General features: G+C 36.0%; 3 protein-coding genes across 7 annotated transcripts; all 3 read left to right on the top strand.

Annotated features, from left to right (window-relative positions):
- Positions 1–153: 153 nt before the first annotated feature.
- slc9a6b (solute carrier family 9 member 6b) lies at positions 154–10,510 on the top strand. The gene is made up of 16 exons (XM_077242641.1): positions 154–567; positions 1,578–1,777; positions 1,902–1,979; positions 2,145–2,221; positions 2,582–2,694; positions 2,806–2,911; positions 5,951–6,092; positions 6,215–6,320; positions 7,053–7,141; positions 7,237–7,350; positions 7,446–7,557; positions 7,629–7,782; positions 7,862–7,892; positions 8,044–8,129; positions 9,464–9,569; positions 9,697–10,510. Exons 1-16 carry the CDS (start codon positions 288–290, stop codon positions 9,988–9,990), a joined length of 2,088 nt encoding a protein of 695 aa, XP_077098756.1. The 5' UTR covers positions 154–287; the 3' UTR covers positions 9,991–10,510.
- A 476-nt stretch (positions 10,511–10,986) lies between these two features.
- Positions 10,987–20,148, top strand: fhl1b (four and a half LIM domains 1b). Of its 5 annotated transcripts, none has more exons than XM_077242645.1 (7): positions 10,990–11,061; positions 14,284–14,392; positions 17,067–17,247; positions 18,264–18,438; positions 19,068–19,237; positions 19,387–19,573; positions 19,688–20,148. In XM_077242645.1, the coding sequence occupies exons 3-7, from the start codon at positions 17,092–17,094 to the stop codon at positions 19,840–19,842; spliced, it is 843 nt and encodes a 280-aa protein (XP_077098760.1). In that variant the 5' UTR covers positions 10,990–11,061; positions 14,284–14,392; positions 17,067–17,091; the 3' UTR covers positions 19,843–20,148. The 5 variants fall into 5 exon arrangements, with proteins under 5 accessions (XP_077098759.1, XP_077098760.1, XP_077098763.1 ...); XM_077242648.1 differs by having other exon boundaries at positions 14,284–14,396; XM_077242644.1 differs by lacking the exon at positions 14,284–14,392 and having other exon boundaries at positions 10,987–11,061.
- A 1,935-nt stretch (positions 20,149–22,083) lies between these two features.
- On the top strand, positions 22,084–24,382 carry LOC143749918 (adhesion G-protein coupled receptor G4-like). The gene is made up of 5 exons (XM_077242622.1): positions 22,084–22,180; positions 22,499–22,578; positions 22,670–23,320; positions 24,101–24,198; positions 24,289–24,382. Exons 1-5 carry the CDS (start codon positions 22,176–22,178, stop codon positions 24,364–24,366), a joined length of 912 nt encoding a protein of 303 aa, XP_077098737.1. The 5' UTR covers positions 22,084–22,175; the 3' UTR covers positions 24,367–24,382.
- The last annotated feature ends 3 nt before the right edge of the window (positions 24,383–24,385 follow it).

The raw sequence follows: 24,385 nt of genomic DNA, 5'->3' as shown, positions 1-24,385 counted from the left end.
ATATATTATCCTTTTTTAAGGTTTACATGTAATATTAGTATTTTGTTTACCCCGATCTTTATACAGTTGTTCTGCATGACGCATATTAGACGGGCTCTGCGCTTACTAAACAGTTTTAGAGTCCTTTATTTTGTAACATAAAAACTTCCGGTCAAACGGGTTAGGTTCTGTCAAGGTTGTTATTGCTGCTGTCTTCACACAGCTATGTGGAGGTAAATTGCTCACTGTGCATCGCATCAACACAGCGCTGAACTGAACGGCAGACCAGTCTCTCATAATAAACAACCATGCTGGGATGTCAAAGAAGGCGCACATCGGTCTCAGGGGCTTTTATGCTTCCCCGTTTACTCTGCCTGATGTGCTTTGCAGTCATTAACGTTAGTTTGGCTGAGAACACGGACATGGTAAATGTTGTGACGGAGAGGAAAGCGGAGGAGAGCCACAGGCAGGACAGCGCCAACCTGCTCATATTCATCATGTTACTCACACTCACTATCCTCACGATATGGCTCTTCAAACACCGCCGCTTCAGGTTCCTGCATGAGACGGGCTTGGCTATGATTTATGGTGAGATTTAGTTCGTGTATTCATATTCAAGTTCACATTCAGGAACCTTGTGTAGGAGGGCAACAGGAATCTTGTGCATGAGCTCATTAATGTTCTCAAAGTACTTGTCAATCTGTTTAAAAAAAATAGTTTGCAATGCAGCTAAAAAATAAAATAAAATACAATGACAAAAATTACTTTCAATGACAACCATAGTATAATCTTAATGCTGTAAGTTATAAGTCACTAATATGGGGCAAATGTAAAACAAAGAATGTCCCAGTTTTGACAGATTTACAAAACTGCGCAATTTAGCCAGATTTATATATTTATAAAAGCTGTTTTTTGTTAAGATTTTGTCTGTTTTTAATAATTATTGTGTAGTAAATACTTAAAATCTAAATTGAAATATTAAATATAAATCTTAATTAATTGAAATTGTTAATCATTCTATTTTTAACAAATGTAATATTGTAAATCTATTTTAAAGCAGTTATTGCGTAATATATTTAAGATTCAAATTAAGATTTATTTATTTTAGTCTTCATGTATTATATTTTAATAAATGTAATACTTTTAATAAATTAGTGTAATAAATACTTTTATCTAAATTGAAATCTTAAATATAATTATTAACTAATTTTTATATTTTAATACATTTCAATCCATTTTTAATTCAATTATTGTTTACTTCAATTATTGTTTACTTTAATCTTAAATGTAAGTCTTAATTCATTTATAAAATGAATAATCTTAAGTCTATTTTGATACAATTATTGTGTAATTCATATTTAAATCTAAATGTAATCTTAAATATAATACTGTATTTCTATATTTTAATAAATTTAATACATGTAAAGCTTTCAGAATTTTTCTGATATTCGCCGTTTTACTTCAATAGCAATAATTGGTATTCTTGTAGAAAATATGATTACCATGATAAATAATTGCTTTTGTTATTTCTCTGTATGTGCTTTGCTTAAATAATGAGTATGAAAACAATAATTGATGTATATGTTTTTCATCTCCAGGTTTGTTTGTGGGTGTGATTCTGCGCTTTGCGGTCCATTCGCCACAGGACTTCAATGACGTCACCTTGAGTTGTGCCGTGAACAGCAGTCCCACCACTATCCTGGTGAACGTGAGTGGCCGATTATACGAGTACAGCCTGAAAGGAGAGGTGCGGGACAGCAAGGGCCATGATGTGCCAAATGCGGAGATGCTCAGGAAGGTACTGCTCTTAAATCCTCTAAAATAACAATAGTATGTTACCTGCAATTTTTATTATTGTTTGTTCCTTCGACTGGATGTAAATGTATAATATTGTATACGGGATTTTGTTTTCACTCTTCTAGGTTACTTTTGATCCTGAGGTTTTCTTCAATATTTTGCTTCCACCCATTATCTTTCATGCGGGATACAGTCTCAAACGAGTAAGAATATGATTATCCTAATGAAAAAATTCATAAAATGCATAAATAATCAGGAAAAATAGAAGCTTGTTTAAACAGTATTCCTGTCTCTTTTATAAATGACTGATGTGGATTAGCTTGTTTCATTTTTAGTAATCTTTTTTTTTTATTCATTTTAACTATCAGAGGCATTTTTTCAGAAATCTGGGGTCTATCCTCTCCTACGCCTTTGTGGGCACACTGACATCATGCTTTGTAACAGGGTGAGTGATGATATTTTAAAGAAAAGAGCTTTGTTATGAAAAAAGGGTAACATTAGTTTAGGGCCCAATACTAACTATTAACCAGATGCTTATTAACATGCATATTACTAGGATATTGACTGTTTATTAGTACTTATAAAACACATATTTATTCTGCACTAACCATATTCTGAATCCCTTAATCCTACCCAATACCTAAACTTAACAACTACCTTACTAACTATTAATAAGCAGTAATCAGGAGTTAATTGAGGCAAAAGTCGTAGTTAATAGTGAGAATTGGACCCTAAACTAAAGTGTGACCGAAAAAAGATAATATTATATAATTAATTTTGGTTTTGTCAAATGTCCTCTGTGCAGCTTGGTGATGTACGGCTGTGTGGTGTTTATGAAATTCATCGGTCAGCTTGGAGGGGATTTCTTTTTCACTGACTGCCTTTTTTTCGGTGCTATTGTATCTGCTACAGATCCAGGTATTGTTTTTTGCTTTAAAATTAATACACTGAGCTATTATATTTAATATATTTAGCTATATTAAAATTCACTTTGAATGATTTCATAACAATTTTTTTTATTTCTTACAGTGACTGTTCTGGCCATTTTCAATGAGCTGAAAGTAGACGTGGATCTCTATGCGCTGATGTTCGGCGAGAGCGTCCTCAATGATGCTGTGGCCATCGTCCTGTCGTCGTGAGTGCACAGCCTTTTGTGCAAAAATACACACAACACACACAGCAGGTTCATGTGAAGTCCTCAGGGCTACAGTGCCAAGCATAAGTGAACACACCCATGCTAAAGTTGACTAAAAAGAGGAATACAAAATCATCTTTTGGAAATTGATCTCAATGCCTTAATTTTAAAAAATGAGGAAAAATCCAACCTTTAAGGACACCAATTTTCCTTGTGAATGAACAATGTATCATAAATAAATAAATGTTCTTCCTTAAAATACTTGGTTGCATAAGTCAGGACACCCCTATGTTAAATTCCCATAGAGGCAGGCAGATTTTTATTTTTAAAGGCCAGTTGTTTTATGGATCCAGGATAATATGCATCCTGATAAAGTTCCCTTGGCCTTTGGAATTAGAATATACCCACATCATCGCATTCCCTTCACCATACCTAGAGATTGGCATGGGGTACTTTCCATAAGATCATCTCTCAATGCAAATCAAACCAGCTATTAGCCTAACTGAAATAACACCATGCCTTCCTTTAAGTATGGTGAAGGGAAAGTGATGATGTGGGTATATTCTAATTCCAAAGGCCAAGGGAACTTTATCAGGATGCATAGTATCCTGGATCCATAAAACAACTGGCCTTTAAAAATAAAAATCTCCCTGCCTCTATGGGAATTTAACATAGGGGTGTCCTGACTTCTGCACCCTGTATTTTAAGGAAGAACATTTATTTATTTATGATACATTATTCATTCAGAAAGAAAATTGGTGTCCTTAAAGGTTGGATTTTTCCTCTTTTTTTTAAATTAAGGTATTAAGATCAATTTCCAAAAGATGATTTTTTATTCCTCTTTTTAGTCAAATTTGCCATGGGTGAGTTCACTTATGCTAGGCACTGTATATATTCTCACGTTCAGATAATCAGATATAAGTTAGTTACTACAGCCAGGGCTTGACATTAACACTCCACAAATGCGGGTGTATTTTAGCAGTGCCGTGTAACGCAGTAATATATATGTTTTTCAAATGTGGTCTTTTAAAAAGTGCAATGTAGTGTTGTCTCAAATGTAGATTTTTTAATACATATCGATACTGAAATATCTGAAACGATTCCAGTACTTATTTTTCACAGAATAGAAACACGATACCAGCTGCGCTTTGTCACTCTCTCATCTCTCCGACAGCGAGTTGACACAGAAACCCGCCTCCACTCACTCGCGTTTCATTTGTTCTACCGGATGAAAATTATTGCTGTTACCAGGGCTTTGAATTTTGCCGTGGGATTGTGCGTATTGTGCATAATTTTACTCATTCCCGCAGATTTTATTCTCACACCCAAGGTGCGCGCACATAAAGCCACCTCTCAGTACTAAATTGAGTTGTTTTTCACTGCTTATTGCACTTAAACAGTCAAATAAACAAAAAATAATGTCAAAATGCCAGTCTTGGCGAGTCACGTAAAAACAGTCAGCTATGTTTTAATTGAACGTAAACAGTTGAGAAAGAAAACGCATGTGTAACAGTATAATGGATCTGTGTGTCAGGTCTTAAAGTGACAGCAGCCTAAAATACATGACCTGCTGCCAAATTATGAGATAATATTAGAAATATCTATATGGTGGTTTTTCCCCCTTGGTATAGATGTCAAAATTGTGGCCAGTGAAAATGCTGAGTGGCTGGTAACTTTGGAAAACCACCAGCCACAGTGGCTGATGAGCAAAAAAGTTAATGTCAAGCTAAGACTACGGCTACGTTCACACTGCTCAATTCTGATTTATTGCTCAGATGCTATTTTTGTTTGGCTGTTCACATTAAATTTTAAATGTGGCCAATATTAGATTCGAATGTGAACAGATCTCGATCCTGAACTGACCCGCATGCGCAAAAGAACAATAACAAAGATGGTACGCTGTCATATGGAAGTAAGCACTGAGGCTTCTACAGTCAGCGTTTACATGTTCATTTATAAGGTGATGTGCCGCGGAAGCCAGAGAATTTGTGTTAATAAGGAGGATGCAGACGAGGATGAGGAGAAAGAGAGCAAAAACATTTTCGTACAGTTTTTCCTCAAGTTTTGCTTGTATAGAGTTGTCACCGTAATACTTATGAGTGTAACAGCTCATCATCCCTCCACTGACTAACTTCACTGCCGTCTTCCATATTATTTGAGTGAGCAAAGAACTTCTTCTGGTATGTAAAATCTTTGGAGTGACTCTCATCAGTGTAGAATTGTGACGAATCTAGACTGACGTAAAAGTCGCATGAAGTCCGATATGACTGAGGTTGCATTGCAAAACATTAGACCTGTATCTGATTTAGGACCACATATGGAAGTGACCCAAATCAGAATCGAAAAGATCAGATTCCATGTGGTTTGTGCTCTTCACACTGTCATAAGAAAAAAGGATTATGTCGCATATGAGCAAAAAATTGGCCACTTTTGGCTGCACTCTGAACATAGCCTACTTCTGTTTCTTTAAGGTAAATTATTAACTTTTAATAGATCAAGAATAAACAGATTGTTTGCACCACCGTTCAGAGGTTTTGGGTTGGTACGTTTTTTATGTTTTTGAAAGATGTCCTTTATGGTAAAAACAGTAATATTGTGAAATTTAAAATAAGTGTGTCCTATTTAGAAATGGGACAGCAAATCTGAATTTTCAGCATCATTACTCCAGTCTTCAGTGTCACATGATCCTTCAGAAATCATTCTAATATCCTGATTTGCTGCTTAAAAAAAATGTATCATTATTTTCAATATTAAAAAGAGTTGCTGCTTAATATTTTCATGGAAATCATGATACATTTTTTCAGGATTGTTTGATGAACACTATTTCCAAACGAACAGAATTTTTTTGTAACATTATAAATGTTTTACTGTCACTTTATAGCAGTTTAATGCTTCCTTGCTAAATAAAAGTATTAATTTCCATGTTTTGAGTTATGTCAAGCACACAAGCATTACTATGTATTGTAAACATGTTCAGTCAATCATGATAGGCTATGTCTTGTTCTAATATGAAAATGTATCTTTCTCACCGTCTAACAGATCAATAGTGGCATACCAGCCTGAGGGAGACAATCGTCACACATTTGATGGCAGTGCCCTGCTCAAGTCTCTGGGCGTCTTTCTGGGGTTTTTCAGTGGGTCTTTTGCAATGGGGGCTGCAACTGGAGTCATGACTGCTCTGGTATCTTTATATGTGCTCCTTCTTTCTTTCTTTTTTTTACATTTACATTTAGATAACTACCCAAAAGAATCTGTCTAAACCCATCTAAGGTAGTTAATATATAAATATGTGCTGTTATTTAGGTCACAAAGTTCACCAGGCTGAGAGATTTCCCCTTGCTGGAAACGGCCCTTTTCTTCCTCATGTCCTGGAGTACGTTCCTATTGGCCGAAGCCTGCGGCTTCACAGGTAACTATGGCAACCCTATGATAGAAATCTTTATTTAGCCACATGCTGCATATGACATAATGGAAAAGTGAATACTGTGGATTTATGCAGACAGGTGACTTCTCTAAAATTGCTTTATTACAGGAATACTTGATTCTAATCAATCGTGGCCTCAGTGCACTAATATTTCTGTTTTGCAACAAAATGATCGGCTGACTATACGTTATCATTTATAAACATCTTAAACTATATTTTGGTCACACTTTAGATTAGGGTCCAATTCGCACTATTAACTTACTATAAACTACGACTTTTGCCTCAATAAACTCCAAATTACTGCTTATTAATAGTTAGTAAGGTAGTTAATTTTAGGTATTGGGTAGGATTAAGGGATGCAGAATAGGGCATTAATATGAGCTTTATAAGTACTAATAAACAGCCAATATCCTAGTAATATGCATGTTAATAAGCGTTAATAATGCATAGTTAATAGTGAGAATCGAACCCTTAACTAAAGTGTTACCTATATTTTTAATCAATGGTGTTTATTGTTAACTAAAACTATTAAAAATAGTTCCATATAAATATTTGATGAAAACTTAAACTAGAGTACTAAAACTAAAACTGAAATAAAATGAATTAAAGCTAAATAAGAACTAAAAATGACAAATACAAATTCAGCATATTAATAAATACTATAATAGTAGATAATATTAATAATACTAAAATAATCTTCTTTGTTTCTGTGTTTAGGTGTGGTTGCAGTGCTCTTCTGTGGAATGACTCAGGCTCACTATACATACAACAACCTTTCTGCTGAATCCAAAACTAGAACCAAACAGGTAACGTGTTTAAAAGCCCTCAAACAACTGTACAAATGGTTTGCATGGTTGAAGCTCGGTATACTGATAGTATTGTCCTCCTTTTCCCCCAATAGTTGTTTGAGCTGCTGAATTTCCTGGCTGAAAACTTCATCTTTTCTTACATGGGCTTGACACTTTTCTCCTTCCAGCACCATGTGTTCAATCCCTTGTTCATCATAGGTGCATTTGTATCCTTTTAAAGCAGTGTATTGATGCTGTACTCATGAATTGTGTACGGATAAACATTCACACATTATCCTTGACCCCTGGCTTTCATTTCTAGCTGGCTATATTTCTTGGCAGGGCGGCCAACATCTACCCCTTGTCTTTCCTGGTAAACTTGGGCCGCAAGAACAAAATCGCCTCCAATTTCCAACACGTCATGATGTTTTCAGGTAATACCTTACCGTTTAATGTGCATACTTTCCTCTTTTCTGTTGTTTATGATGTCATGCTGACCTCACAGGTCTCCGAGGGGCTATGACCTTTGCCCTCTCAATTAGAGACACTGCCACATACGCCCGGCAGATGATGTTTTCTACCACCCTGCTGATAGTTTTCTTCACCGTGTGGGTCTGTGGGGGCGGGACGACCCCCATGCTGTCACTCATGCATATTCGGTGAGTCTTGCATTCTGGAAGCAAACTGTCTTTCTTTCTTAATTTTTTTTTTTGCTTAAATGACATTATCTTTCCACAGAGTGGGAGTGGACACAGATCAAGATAATACTGTAAGTTCTACTCATGTCTGCTGGAAATGCAACTGCTGATATCTGAAAAAACGCTGTTTAACATTCAAATATTTACTATACAAATCTGTACCATATGGGTAATATAACAGGCTATATTAACTTTCTTGTCTTTTTCTCTTTGCTCATATAGGTCACAGCACCAGATGGGATGACACAAAGAAGTACCAAGCATGAAAGCGCCTGGCCGTTCAGACTGTGGTACACTTTTGACCACAAGTATCCTTCAGTTGTTCTGCCGAGTTCTATCAACGTTTAATTGTTACACCCTTGCTTGCACCCTACATATTGGATTTGACAATCTTAGGCAACCATAATGCACTGTACATAATCAATAGTATAGCCCCTTTCACATAGAAAGTCCAGAAAATACGCTGATAATTTGAAAATGCTAGTGTTAAAACCCCCGGTCAAAGAGTCGCATGATAACTGTGTCATTGCGACAACACAAGCGTCATCACTACTACACCCCTTATGGCATTGGTCCTGCCTTTTGTTCACACAGGGCACGTTCTGGGGCTGATCCCAGCAATGTTACTAGGTTCCCATCCCGGGACGTGTTTGCTTTCACACAGAAAACACTAACAATTCTGGGATCAACGCTCTGTGTGAAAGGGGGATGTCTTCAGTACAGCATGTTAAACAGTAGAGGGCGCTCATGATCAGCTGTAAAAGGTAAATCAAGGTATCATTTTTCCATGTGGGATTCACTAATGACACATTCGCCACAGTTGTTGTCACATGACATGCAGGTAATGTTTTCTTTTTAGGAAGTGTTTTGATTCACAATGTTACATTTTTGTGATCAATTACTAGCTTTTCATCAACTCATGGTAATTCTCTCATGAACACACTGGTGGAAACCCTAGAATTTTCATTTTTCACAAACCGGACTAATGATTATTATTATAATGATTATTGTATAATTAATTATAATTCGAGGCATCCTACCAGAAGTTCAAATTGGCATAAAATATATAAATAACTTAAAAAGTAGAATAAGAAATAAAAATAAGAAATAAATGTCAGTGTGCATGAAATGATAAAAATAAAAAAAGTATATAAATTATACAAAAAAGTATATTAATTGATCAAAAGTGACAGTAAAGACATTTATAATGTTAGAAAAAAATCTACTAAATGCTATTCTTTTGTTCATAAAAAATTTCTGAAAAAAGTGCAAAGTTGTCACAAAAATATTAAGCAGCACAGCTGTTGTAAACATTGATAGTTGATGGATGATAATAATAAAAGTTTCTTGACTAGCATATTATTATGATTTCTGAATTATCATGTAACACAAAAGACTGGAGTAATTATGCTGAAAATTCAGCTTTGCCATTACAGGAATAAATTACATTTTTAACGTATATTAAAATAGAAAACGTTTACTTTAAGTTGAAATAATATTTCACAATATTACTGTTTTTACTGTATTTTTTGATCAAATGATTGCACCCTGTATATATAACAGTATAACTAATAAAAACTAGTAGTAGTATAATTATTTAGGTCATTTTAAATAATGTTTAATCCTTAATGAAGTGGTGCAGTTATTTAAAACCCTTCCTCACACACAGCGGGCCTCCTCTCACAACCACTCTGCCAGCCTGCTGTGGTCCAATAGCACGCTGTCTTACTAGCTCACAAGCCTATGAGGTAAACCATTGAACCACACTGCTTTTGGCTCATACTACAGAGTAGAAATGTGTAAAATCATATGAGCACATGAGTGTAATCTAAATTGTGCAAATCATGGATTTTCTTCCCCCCACCCCCCCTCTAGAACGCCGGTCAATTGCATGATGAGGACACAGAGCTGATTCTAAATGATGGAGATGGTTTTATGTACAGTGACATGACGATCAGCACGGATGCCCATGGCATGCCCACCACCTCCACGGGCCAGGCTGGTCTTTACTCACTGGCAGGGACGTCAGATGATCCTCTCGACAGGGAGCTTGCGTTCGGAGGCACCCGTCTGGTCCTCCCCACAGAAGAGCATCCAGACCCGCTGACATCATTTCCTCCTCCTCCACCATCCCCGCCTCTCTCCGACCCTCTGCGCCACAGAGTCTGAGCCTGCCGGACAGCTGCTGACCTCTTGCTCTCTAAGTGATGCTTTTTTTTTTTCAGAGATATTAAGTTAAATGTTTATTTATGCTTTTATTGGTTTATTATTTTGTGCCATTAATATTTATTTATTTGTTTGTCTAGACACTGTTCTACTATGGCTGTGTTGGCTAATCCTTCTGTTTTCTTCCTAATTTCTCAAGAAAAACAAAAATGTGCCATAAAAGATTCTAAATAAATTTTGTGTTTAGTAGTGTGTAGCTCAGACTGAACGTATGCTTCTATTGTGAATGCATTGATGTGTCTTGAGTGATCATTTCAAAGCCATACATAACTTGTGGGTCAATTGTGGATAAATCTATTTTAATAAGTGCCTCCGTCCTGTTTCCTGGTATTTGTACTGTGACTCATCATTACCTCATTAACATTTACAAAAAAGAGGTTCATATTTGTGAAAAAGTGATTTATTTCAAAGTGTTTCCATACCCTTTGACCCTCTAATAAATGAGGATTGATGTGCTTTTTAAGCCAGTGTTGAACATTATTTGAGTGCAGTCATCTTTATTGATTAATTTACTAAAAATATATAGCCTACTTCCATCGATTTCGTTTTTTTACAGGTAAATATTGCTAAACGTAGCTTTCTATAAATTGTTAGACATACTGCCTGATGGAATTTAAAAGATATTTCAAAAATTTGACTTTAAAATCCATTTTTGATATTGGAAAAGGCTCCTTTTTCATAGAATGTAACTGTTGGATCTTAATTTGATTGTTTTAGCAGCGAATAAATAAACCCGCGCACCGTGTGATTTACGAATCCTACTATGGTAAAAATATCTTAATATTCATGAGCCAAATCTTCGTCATTAGATGATAATTTTGCAGGAACAGTATTACCTAATTAATATTAAGAAGAAAGCTTTCGCCATTGGACGTCTACCAATAAACGTTAGCATGGCCTAATTAATATTTATGAGCTAAGACTTCTCGACAACCCACCAACGCAAAACACATTGAAACTTTGCTGTGGCTGCAGTTGACAGGACACTTAGAGCACCGTGTCCCGCTGAAAGAGGTAAGTTTAACTTTCTCAACGGTTAAAAACTGAGGATAACAAGCAGCAAAATGTAGCCTACGTTTTCTTAATAGTCACGGAGTCACAAGAGAACGTGCTATTCTAACATGAAAAGACCTATACTACGAAAAACATCAAATAATAGAGGCAGAAATTTTAGCAAAATAATGTTTTTATATTTAAATAAATAAATCATAAAAGTATATTTTCTCTCTATCTCTCTCTCTCTATATAAAAATAATTTTCAACACTGGCTTAAAAAAGTACATCAATCCTCATTTATTAGAGGCCTAATATGAAAAATATTTTTCGTGATTTCAACAAATAATATTCTAATCAGTTTAGTGTTGTTGATCTACAGACATTTATTTCACCTGCCACCAAGATTTATAACAAACATTTTCATTTCATTTTCAAATGGTTTCGCAGTTTAATATTTAACCTGTCCAAGACAAAACATACCCTTACATGTGCAGTATGCTGTTTTAATTAACCTCTATGATCTACCAGTGAGTCTGAATATGAAGTGCACTAATGTAAGTACAGTAATGGGGCGTTGGCTGCAGGGATTTTCTGCATGTTCTTTCAGCCTCTGAAATCTGTTTCTTATTAAAGATTTTCACTCCAGAGATCTAGCCACATGTCTAAGGTATAGACTGATGGGCTGAGAGACTCTACTAGACAGTTTGTCTAAATTGTCTGCAGAAAGGAATTCACCCCATGGGAGTGATATAAATATCTGATATCTGTCTTTGATGTCCATAAATCTATCATTATCTTTTGCACATTCCGAAGAAGTAAAATGCACAGGACAATTATTAGGCTATCATATCATGTCTGGCGTACGTTATTTAGCTTTCTGACCATTTTCCCATTCTGACACTTTTTGCTGGCTGAAATTATGTCTTTACAGACACTTAATTAAGCGTGTTATATTACTAAGGTAATTAATATACAAAAGTGTTGTCGCATACCTTATGAATAGTCCAAGTCCATAAATTAATAACAATAAGTATTGACATAACATACATTTAAAATTGGAGCCAAACTCCCTGTTCATCACAAGACAAGTATTGTATTGTATCAAGGGTGCATGGATGATCTCATGTGTTTTAGTCACTGCCTCATGACTGATTATGAATCAGGAGCAAGTTGCAACAAACTTCCTAAAAAATGTAACAAAACCTTGCAATTACTGACTGTATAACAAAGGGTTTTCTTAAAGAGTACAAAATTATAATCAAAAACGTTTGACATGGACCAACAGATCTGTCTGTTCCTCATTAACGTCTGATCCATGTAGATCCATTTTAACGTCCGTGAAATGATCTTGTGTTCTCCTGCTAAGAACAGTGGGGACCTGTAAAGCATTTGACATTCCCTTAAAGGGATAGTTCGACCAAAAATAAACATTCTGTCACCCATGCTGTTCCAAACCTGTATGAATTTCTTTCTTCTGCTGAACACAAAAGAAGATATGTTAAAGAATGTCGGTAACCAAACAGTTAATGGACCCCATTGACTTCCATATAATGGAAAAAAGATACTATGGAAGTCAATGGCTACCGTCAAAACTTTTGATTACTGACATTCTTCAAAATATCTTATTTTGTGTTCAGCAGAAGAAATAAATTTTGGGTAACTATCCGTTTATTGTCAGATGAAAAGTGATTAATTTCCTCCCCATTTTTGCTTGTTGGTAAAAGCATATTTGGAAACATTTAGGTAAGAACTGAGTGGACTGATATTCTGTTTTTCATATCCCTCTGTTCTGTGTAGGTATTTGACTATGCATATAAAGGCAGATGAATATCAGTGAGCGCTGCCTACAACAAATATTACAAACTGTTTGCGCATAGTGTAAAGGGTTATATTTACACCTTAGGGCTGATATTAAAGTCGATAAGAAACAGCTTTTATTATTATTCTCTTGAATGTTCTGATTGACCAATCTTAACATTCATATTTTCTAAGTGCCCTTCCACTTTTTCAGCAGCCTTTTCTGTAGTATTTTTCCCATAGGGATTTTAAAATGTCTTCATTAAAGAGTTACAAGCAAAGAACCAACCCCACCAGTTATGAAGTGAATCCCAACATTAAAAACTTTGTTTTGAAGCAAAAAAAAAAGTATTTGAAAATCAGACAAAAAGAGAAAGGTACAAGATTTTGTACTTAAAGGGATAGGTCACCCAAAAATGAAAATTAGCCCATGATTTACTCACCCTCAAGTCATCCTAGGTGTATATGACTTTCTTCTTTCAGGCGAATACAATTGGAGTTATATTAAAAAATGTTCTGGCTCTTCCAAGCTTTATAATGGCAGTGAATGGGTGTTTCTGTTTTGAAGTCCATCATAAAGGTACACCACACGGCTCCGGTGGTTAATAAAGGCCTTCTGAAGCGAAGCGATGCGTTTGTGTAAGAAAAATATTCATATTTAAAACTTTATAAAGTAAATTAACTAGCTTCCGGCCAAACGAATGTACGGATTCCACTTTTTGGGTGAACTATCCATTTAACGGCTTGAGTGGGAGAAAGAACTACAATCCCATGAAGCATTGCAAATGACAATTGAATTAAAAACAATGGAGAAATATAAAACAACTGATTTAAAGATGTTGATTGTGTCCTGTATATATACAAATATACAAGTATTTTGAGAGAATAGTGAGATTGAGGACGAGCACTAAAGAGCTCTTTCGGAGGAATTAGCTTGTTTTGATTCTCTGATTGGTGGAGATTTCTTTGCAGAATCGTGGGTAATGTAGTTTTTACTCAGAGTTCCGCTGTTAAACATGAATACTTCAAAAAATAAGTTGATATAATTTGCACCGATGGCTTCCTTCAAAAAAAGCATATACCATATTGATTAACAACCTCTTAGCTCACAGTAGGTCCATCTTTAACGGTTTATAAGTTATTGTTAAAAAATCAATTCCCCTATGGAGAAAATTCATGGGATTTTTACTTACGGAACCCACTATATTGCACTATATTGTACTTACTGCAAAATCCAGTGACTGAAGAATCAGAATGAAGTATTCCAGAATGCCATGTAATAAATAGCCTATTGTTACAGCCAGGTCCCTTTAAGAGAAACATTATAAATTAGAATGAATTTATGAAGGCATCAGTGTAATTAAATGGTGTTTTACATGTGGCCCCAGATTAACCCTATAGAGGGACGGTAGTCTTGTTTGAGTTTCCTCTTTGTGTATTTAGGACTGCAGATCAAGAGGACTAGGGTTACACAGTTGGCCAGCCGTCTCGCCTGTTCTTCTTACCGCCACTTCACTGGCTTCCTGTTTCCAAGTGTTTGCCACATTCTTCAGCAAGTAGATCATGCCAACACAATAACACTCTACCAAGACCCCCTCAATTTTACCAGCTGTAAAACAGGGCTGATTCCATTACCATATTTCAGATGACGAACATTTGCTAATCAGGACCATTTGTGCCTTAAAATGCATTTTAAAGAACAATTCATCCAACATATGTTTCTCAGTTTGGGTTAGAGTATATGCACAAGTCTGCTCATGTGTGTGGTTTGCGAATGCAGTAATTACTGTAAAAGTGATATTTTTGAGCTAACCAGCAGGTGATGTCATTGCCCGACTTCTAATTTGGTCGCCTTCATCATATGCACCGCATCCCGTTGTGGGCCTGCAAAGAAAAATAGCTTGTTAAATGCATGCAAAAGCAGCATAAAGGAGGAAAAAACATGGTCCGTATCACCATATAATTTTTCTCTTCAGCTGAAGTCTCGCAGGCTCTCAAGTTCCCTCATATCGCATCAACCAATGGGTCGTGAGCAGCGTGACTGTTCCAATTCTTCCCCTCGTTTGCTTTGGCTGCTACGCTCGCCCGACTGTGTTCCAGATGCTGGTGCATGAGGTCATCCTGAAACCAGATTCCAGTCTCAACAGTCTGCCATCTCCCTGGAGATCACATTAAATATTTGACTAAAACAAGACTCTGTCCTTTCGCCATTACATCAGCGTCTGTAAAAATGCCCCCTTTCACACTTATCTGTGACCCATTTAGCGGGTTCCCTTATTTGCTCATTATTTTTTTGAATTGAGCTGTTTTCTACTAATTCTAACAGCTAGTAAATGTAGCTGTGGCCTAGTGGTTAGCACATGTGCTGTGGTGTTCTTATGTGTGGGCGTTCTGGGATGGGTTTCATGAAAATCTGAAGGAAAAATAATGAAAGTTGTTATTTTTAATAATAAACAATTCTTAAAAATAATAAAAATGTTACTAAAAATGATGACGCATAATAATAATGTCTCACTTTCGTTTTTTTAAGGAACATTTGAAAAAGAAATTAATTATTTTTGTAATAAAATAATAATGAAAAATATATAATAATCTAAAAATAACAATCTTTAAAAAAGATAAGAATATTTTTAAGTCTTTATAGAAAAACAAATGTTCTCTATCTTGAGCTAGAAAATACAAAGAAAATAATAGTTGAGAAATGTTATCCTTAAAAATGTTTTGTGTATCCAGTCCCTGGTTCACATTGTTCTCCTCAACATTTCTGTCCGTACTTGACTCTCCCATAAATCCCATTTGAAACGTATGAGCTTTGGAACTGAGCTAAAATGTGATCTCCAAATGTCTATCTGGTTATTCATTAAAGTTAACTGACCAGGAAACACAGAACTGTAAAAGGTATCATGAAGAACAGCAGATTTCGGAAGTCTTCGAACTTTCTGGAAAAACAAGAGCACTTTTGCCAAGTCCTGTAACAGTATCCCACATATTTAAGCCTCATTACAGTTCAGATACTTCTCCTGTGCCCATTAAAAAATACTTCTGCTAGTCTAATACAGACATGGACCGGAGATTTGGTTTTAGATGTGTTTAGATGTGTACAGAGGTCGTTACACTAGAAAAATAAGTCAGTGGTATAGAAATTGGAGGTAGAGTTTATTCTGGTTTTGGCAGTGATGTTAGAAATTGAGCAAAACATATTTATGGACGGTGCAGTTTGCCCAGGTTAATTTGAAACTTTGGGATTTTCCGACTCCATGCCGATTAAGGATGTTAGTTAGAGTTTACATTTGCAAAGGAGACAGGAAAGTAAACGTGTTATTTTTTCCTCAGCTTTTGGGCCTCATACCACAGCCTTTAGTTAGTTCACAGACAACCCACCTAGAAGTAGGTCTAATTCATATCTGATGCATGCTAAATAATTAAACAGACATGGGAGATCACTGCAAAGTGAATGAGAGGTTCCCTCTCAAAGAACTGTTAACATTCCTCATCTCACCACATGCATACCAGACATACTTCAGCGTATAAACCAAAGCGATCGAATGTGTGCCCGCATACTAAAACATGCACATATTCGCTAGAAGCATTTGCACAAAAGTTAATATTTCATTCCCAGGAAGTGTTCTGCCCTAATTTTAATGACTATGGGAAAGTTCCCAATTTCGTTTGTTTTGGCAAGTGATACAACATGTAATTCAAACCATGCATTCGTTTATAATATAATATCTTATAACAAATTCAATATTTATTGTATTTCCTTGGCTGGCTCACGACATCATTTGATTTAGGCTTGAATATGTGTAATGCGTGCACTGCTACATCATTACAGAAAAGATTAGGCCTATTATACTAAAAGAAGTATCTGTCCTAGTTTCAGCCCGTGTCCCAGTCTGCTAACCTGCTTTACAGCTGAACTGGAGCCGCTATCAGATCAAGATAACAACTGAGGACAATAAAAAACATGCTGTGTGCTGTTGCCTATGGTTACATAACAGCTTTTTGGCCAATTTGGCCCCTCCGCCTAAGGGAAAACGGAACAAACACTATCTTATCAATAAATTACCTCAGTTTCCTGAGGAAACTCAGCACACTGTGTTATTTAGCCTACATGTGGGGGTGTGGGATGTGTTAAAACTTTTTTTTTCTAGTTATACATCATGATGTATTTTTATGACCAAATTTTATTATCACGACCAGGTAATCGCTGTTATTATTTCTCACAGATATTCGTGGGTTTATTGAGGGACCATGGCAGATCGCTCCAGCTGTTTTTACTGTCGCGAGGACCTCAGTGGAAAGAAGTTTGTGAGGAAAGACGAGAAACCAGTTTGCGTGCGATGCTTTGACAAGTTCTGCGCCAACACTTGCACAGAGTGTCGACGGCCAATCAGCACCGAGACAAAGGTAACACGTGGTATCTGGATCTCTGTGTGTGTGTGTGTGTGTGTGTGTGTGTGTGTGTGTGTGTGTGTGTGTGTGTGTGTGTGTGTGTGTGTGTGTGTGTGTGTGTGTGTGTGTGTGTGTGTGTGTGTGTGTGTGTGTGTGTGTGTGTGTGTGTGTGTGTGTTTTCCATGGGTGGTTCTGTTGTTAAAATGCCACAAAAATCCTGGCTGAAATCTTGGTCTGATGTGTTTTCTGCCCTTGACATTAAACTTGACATATGCTTTATAGCTCTGACCCATATCTGTCAATGTCAGATAAAAGTACTCATCATAGGCTACTAATGTAATCGTTTAGAAAAAATATTTTCTATCTATATGAATTAGGCTTTGAAGTCAAGATAAAAGTAAAAATGGGCTATTGTATACATAAATTTGTTGTATTTCTAAGTTTTTAAAAATGCTCTAGGCTACCGTTATAAAATGTTGGGGTCGGTAAGATGTTTGAATTTTTTTCCTGCATTTATTTGGAAATACAGTAAAAAGAATAAAATACAGTAAAATCAGTAACATTGTGAAATATTAATACAATGTTTTTTTTAAAAACTGTTTCTATTAGTGTATCTTAAAATGTAATTTATTTCTGTGATGGCAAAGCTGAATTTTCAGCATCATTACTCCAGTCTTCAGTGTCACATGATCCTTCAGAAATCATTCTAATATGATGATTTGCTGCTCGAGAAACATTTCTTATTATCCTCAATGTTGGAAACAGTTGTGCTGCTTAATATTTTTTCGGATTCTTGGATTAATAAGATCAGTATTTATATGAAATATACATATTTTGAAAAATAATAAATGTATTTACTGTCACTTTGTGATTAATGTTATGCATCCTTGCTGGGAAAAAAAAAACATATTGACCCCAAACTTTTGAACGATAATGTACATATATATATATAAATATATTACTTTCACACAATATAATTATGTTATATTATATTTGTGTACATCTCTCAATCATGGTTCCTTTCTGTGTAGGAGCTTCACCATAAAGGGCGGTACTGGCACTCAGATTGTTTCCGATGTGCCAAGTGCTATAAGAACCTGGCCAAGGAGTCTTTCACCTCCAAGGATGACAGGATCCTGTGTGGGACGTGTAGCTCACGTGAGGATGCCCCTCGCTGCCATGGCTGCTACAAGCCCATACCGGCAGGTATAAATATATATGTGTGTGTGTGTGTGTGTGTGTGTGCGCGTGTGTGTGTGTGTGTGTGTGTGTGTGTGTGTGTGTGTGTGTGTGTGTGTGTGTGTGTGTGTGTGTGTGTGTGTGTGTGTGTGTGTGTGTGTGTGTGTGTGTGTGTGTGTGTGGCCTGGTAAACCCTACATTATGGGGACAAAATGTCCCCATAAGGATGGCAATATCTGAAATCCTTGTTCGTGTGGGGACATTTTTTGGTCCCCATGAAGAAAACAGCTTATAAATCATACTAAGTGATGTTTTTTGAAAATGTAAAAATGCAGAAAGTTTTCTGTGATGGGTAGGTTTAGGGGTAGGGTTAGGGTAAGGGAATAGAATATACAGTTTGTACAGTATAAAAATCATTATGTCTATGGAAAGTCCCCATAAAACATGGAAACACTACGTGTGTGTGTGTGTGTGTGAGATAGAGAGGTTTTAAGACTCTAAAATAAGTTAAAACAACCATTAAATTAACTAAAACATATAATAAACACATATACTGACATTATATTTCTTGTTTAATTTATTTCCTTTGTATGTATTATATCTTTATGTGTAACCGACTGTACTTTCCATTTTTCTCTCTAATGTGTTTGACACAGGCACTGAGAATGTGGAATACAAAGGCAACTCCTGGCATGATGAGTGTTTCACCTGCTATCAGTGTCAAAAGCCAATCGGCTCCAAAAGCTTCATAACAAAGAACAACAACATCTACTGCAGCCCTTGCCATGAGAAGAAATTTGCCAAACAATGCGCTTGCTGCAAGAAGGTGAACGATTTAGTAGAATGAATGGATATTTAAGGATTACTCTTAAAGTGGTTGATTTCTTAATATTCTGTAAACACGAAACATGTTCTTTTATAAAATAAAGATGTTTTATGATAATAATCGTATTGCTTCCACGTTTTGTCCTCCAGCCCATAACCACAGGAGGTGTGAATTACCAGGACCAGCCATGGCATTCAGAGTGTTTTGTGTGCTCCTCCTGCCGAAAGCCTCTGGCTGGCTCCAGCTTCACCTCCCACGAGGAAAAGGTCTACTGTGTGGACTGCTACAAAAGCACTGTGGCTAAAAAATGCAGCAGCTGCCAGAATCCCATTACAGGTTTGAATCCACACACACACACACAATTCTCGACGTTATGCATTCTTCTTGAAGGCTGTGTATTTGACTTGAACTAAAGTGACAAATAAATCTAGGTTTTTTTTCATCCCACAGGATTTGGCAAGGCTACGAACGTAGTGAACTATGAGGGCGGCTCTTGGCACGATTACTGCTTTAACTGTAAGAAGTGCTCTCTCAATCTGGCAGACAAGCGCTTTGTATCTCGCAATGGAGACATTTACTGCTCTGAGTGCTCCAAGAAACTGTAAGCGCCCGCTTACTGCGGAGACAAAAAGAGTGAGATTAATTAAAAAAAAAAAATGGCAGCATTCATTTGAATTTATACAGAAATCCCACATAAATATGTGGAAGTATTGACAAAGGCTTCTGTTATGTTTGTTCTGGCTTCTTTATGATGGGAGTTTGATATTTCCTGTGAGATATGTTACGTTTACCTAGAGGCTTTGATGGGAAAACTTATCCTCTCTCTTTCCGAAGGCCCATTTGTCTCAGGAAATATAGTGAGACAGGATGATAGATGGATAATGAAGAGAGGTGTGTGTGTGTGTGTGTGTGTGTGTGTGTGTGTGTGTGTGTGTGTGTGTGTGTGTGTGTGTGTGTGTGTGTGTGTGTGTGTGTGTGTGTGTGTGTGTGTGTGTGTGTGTGTGTGTGTGTGTGTGTGTGTGTTGTTTGAGACATATGACGTGCATCTGTGTTTCAGAACAACTTGTTTCATTGTATCAAATTAAGCTTTGTGTTGATAACTTTTAAATCTGTAACAGCTTGTAATCGTGGCTGCTGAACTTGTTAGTACTATGGGTTTCTTTATCTTTTAGATTGCTTCCTTGTGATTTGAAATACTAATTTTACATTTTTTGTAATTGTCATAAAAAACAATACTGGAAAAATGAAAATGCGTAGATTTTGTCGCTCTCTTTACTTACACATTCTCCTTAGTAATAGATTAACATTTAAAAAAATACGTATTTTACCTTTGTATGATCTGAGAAAAAATAAATAAAGTTGAGATTCTGACGAAACTGCTTATGTCATTTGTATTTGCCATGTCTTTTTTTCATGAAACAGCGACATCTAGTGGCATTATGTAGCTCAGAATCAGTAAATGTTCGATCATTTCAAATCAGTATGCAGACTTTAAAAACCTCAAAAATATGCTTTGTTTTTAAATAACAGTCTCTTATTAATTTAACTGTACCTTTTAAACAGGCTATAGAATAAAATGTTTATTTTACTATATATTGTTTTGTATTACAATAGAACACCAATGTTACCAGTTTAGGAAAATAAATTATATTACAATTAAGTTATATTAACACCTCAAAATCACAATGATTCAAGGTCGACACAACAGCCTCTTAACGTCTGCAAACATTCAAGTCTCAGTTAAATGGATAGTTCGCCCAAAAATGAAAATTCTGTCATCATTTAATCGCCCTCAAGTTGTTTTAACCCATTGAGGTCCATAGTATGAAAAAATATATATATACTATGGAATTCAATGGGGTCCATCAACTGCTTGGTCACTGACATTCTTCAAAATATCTTCTTTTGTGTTCAGCAGAAGAGAGAAATTCATACAGGTTTGGAACAACTTGAGGGTGAATAAATGATGACAGAATTTTCATTTTGGGGTGAACTATCTCTAAGTAAACCGATATTCTTCAAACAAATAAAAATATATTCACATTTGATACTCATACTCGGATTGTTGACCAGGGTCTTCTAGAAAAACATGCGGTCGCTGGTCCTCTAATTCGGTAGGTGGCGTTGTCACTAATAATCTGGTCCTAGAAATAAGACTGGGGTCCTGATAATGCAGCCTCCGATATTGCAGGTAGATGCTACTCCAAAAAGCCGTGCAAATGTAACATGTAATTGCATTACTCATCACAAATGTATTGGAATAAAGAGTACATATACAGTACTTATTCAAAAATGTAGTCAAGAGAGTAAAAGTTGCTACTATTTTTGATACTCAATCAAAGTAGCAAAAAAGATACTAATGACATTTAGACTACTCAAATACTTTACACCACTGTTGTAATGTAAATTCCCAAACTCACAGAATATATGCCTATACAGAGTTCAAGAGCATTGGTATTGCAATTAGTACCGTCATGGATAAAGTTCTCTGAATTTTGACGTTATCGTAAGTGATTTACTGGCCAGCAAAAACAAGTGCTTCTAGGTTTATTGCATGTTGACATTGATGCTATGAAATTTTGCAAATATGAAAGAGAAACTGTACAAATAGACTTAACCTCAAAGTTGCAGCTGTTGTTTGCTAATCATATAACAACTATACGGACTGATCATATAGCTGCATTTTTATGAAGATGTTGTTCAGTGCATATGTACACAATCATTGGGTGACACTACATATCATGGCTAATCTGAATAAGTGGATGATCGATGAGCTTAATGAATAACTCATTAGGACGACAAGGAAACTTGTAAAGATGAACACAAGATCTCTCTCACGGTCATACCTTTCACATCAATCAACATACATGTTGATGTACAGTTACTCTCTTGAATGAAGAAATAACCTACATGGATATTTGACACTAGCACATATTGAATGTGGTGAGTAACTATTGTTTCATTTTGCTTGCATTCTGTTTACACCTAAATTTTGTTTTGCCTTCATAAAGATGCAAGAATGATTGAATAATTGAAATTTGTAACTGAAATATCTATCTATGTTTGTATCTATCTATCTATCTATCTATCTATCTATCTAATTGCAATATGTTCAATAAATGATTAATGGTTTGTATGGAAAATGCTGACAAAACTCTTTAAGACCGTTTGCAGTGGAGTTTGATACGGTCTTAGAAATAAACAATTTTCTGCTTCCTTGTTTTATCTTTATGTGTAATTTTATTTCTCGCCTTTTGTCAGGTGGAGAATGGAAAAACACAAACAGGTTGAGGCTTTATTCATCGTCCTCATTCTATGTATAATAACAATGAAGAATGGAGGTATTATTGTTGTGCAAAATGTTTTAACATTCAAAATTTGTTATGTTTTGTTGTTTTGTTATGATTTACATAATTTCATTTTACACCTGAGGTTCAGTAAAATATGACAGTCTGTGGGGGAAGAAAGTGGATTTCATGCAGAAGGACTGTAAATACTGGCTACTGAAAAATGAACGCAAAATCCCTGCCCTGAAAGAGCTCAGTGTGTGTGTGAACATAAAGAGGAAGATCAGCAACTTGCACTGGACCGCATTCACGTACCTGCACCCTAATAAAACACGCATAGAGTTAGGGATGAAAGGCTCTGGATCAGACCTATATATCATAATGTTTGGAAGAGTCTGGATCAAATCTTCCGTGGTGTCCTTGGAAAACTGGCATTCAATTTGCATGACCTGGTCCAAGTCTAAAACTGAGCCAAAAGTCTATGTTAATGGATCCAAGGTGGACTTAAAGGCACAGTTTAAAGAAACGGCTCCGTACCCTGACTACCGTAGTGTGGCCGCAGGTGGCACTTTGACTTTAGCTGTGGCCCACAATTTTTCGAAGGGCGAGATGAACATTGAAACGGGTAAAGAACTGAAGGGAAGTTTAAGTTTGTTCAGGATGTGGAAACGGGAACGCAACGCTAAGGACATTTCAGGGTTGACCTGCACTGATGGAGATGTTCTGCATTGGGAGGAAAAAATCTGGGACAATGTCATGCAGTGCAAGCCTGTACGGGACATTACGCAACAGTGTGGTAAGGGACAAAAATGCACACACCAAATTTGTTATTGACAGGACATATATAGCACTTTCCACAAATAGGGTCCCCTGTAAAAATAAAGTATCGAAAATATAAATCAAAAAAATAATTCATGGGAATGTCCAAAAAAAAGAAATCTTCCAAACTATGTATAGGCCAAAAGTTACATTTTAAATGTCCATGTATATTTAATAATTTGCTTGAATAAGCGGGATAATGACATGCTGATGACGTGACCTTGAGGTCCCTAATGTGGAGCGTTTGGTAATTGTTCTTTTATTTTTACAGTAATTAATTGAATTATAGAATTAACCCTGCAGAGAACGTTCTGCAAAGGTTCTCTTTAGGTTTTAAAATAATAACCTGCAGGGGATGTTCTGGGAACGTTCTCTTTAGGTTATAAAAAGAGTTTTTCGGTTACCAAAAAAAGAACCAAATGGGAATGTTTGGGGAATGTTCTGTGTTTTTCTGAGGAGAAGGTTGAACGCTTGTGTATTACGATTCAACAGTCCAGTTTGTGTAAAATGAGAAAAAGGAATAATATTACTTGCTTTTCTCTTCACTACTTTTTATGATAGTAGGTTAGTATTGTGTTAAGCAATAGATTATCAAATTTAATAGGGCCACAAAAAATGGAGAAGTAATTAAATTATGTCCATTTAAACCAAATTTTATTATGTTTGCTAAATTGGGTCCTATTCGATATGTACAGTATTTATGCCATGCCACCTTTATTGGTCTTTTTTATGCCTCACACAATTTCCTATGTTTCAGACTGGCGTTATTATGAAGTAAAATTAGTGTTTATCATCTTTCGTAAAGATGGAAACAAAACAAGCACTCAGGATGCTAGAGAAGTTGCACATCAGTGGGTGAGCTACAACAAAACGCATTTTGAATTTTTACTGCTATTAGTACAAAACAAAATGTCACTAATATTTGTATACTATTCTCTCTCCAAGTTGACACAAGTAATGGAAGAGGTAAAATTGTGGGAGATATATTTGCCCAGAGTCACAGTGCACGCTTTAGGAGGGTAAGATCTTGTAATATCTCTCT

This window comes from Siphateles boraxobius, unplaced genomic scaffold (genome assembly GCF_051911475.1).
Source record: "Siphateles boraxobius isolate OS27281-9 unplaced genomic scaffold, OSU_SipBor_1 25, whole genome shotgun sequence".
NCBI classification, from domain to species: Eukaryota; Metazoa; Chordata; class Actinopteri; order Cypriniformes; family Leuciscidae; genus Siphateles; species Siphateles boraxobius.
The sequence above is the reverse complement of the archived record's forward strand: the minus strand, read 5'-3'. Positions and strand labels throughout refer to the sequence as shown.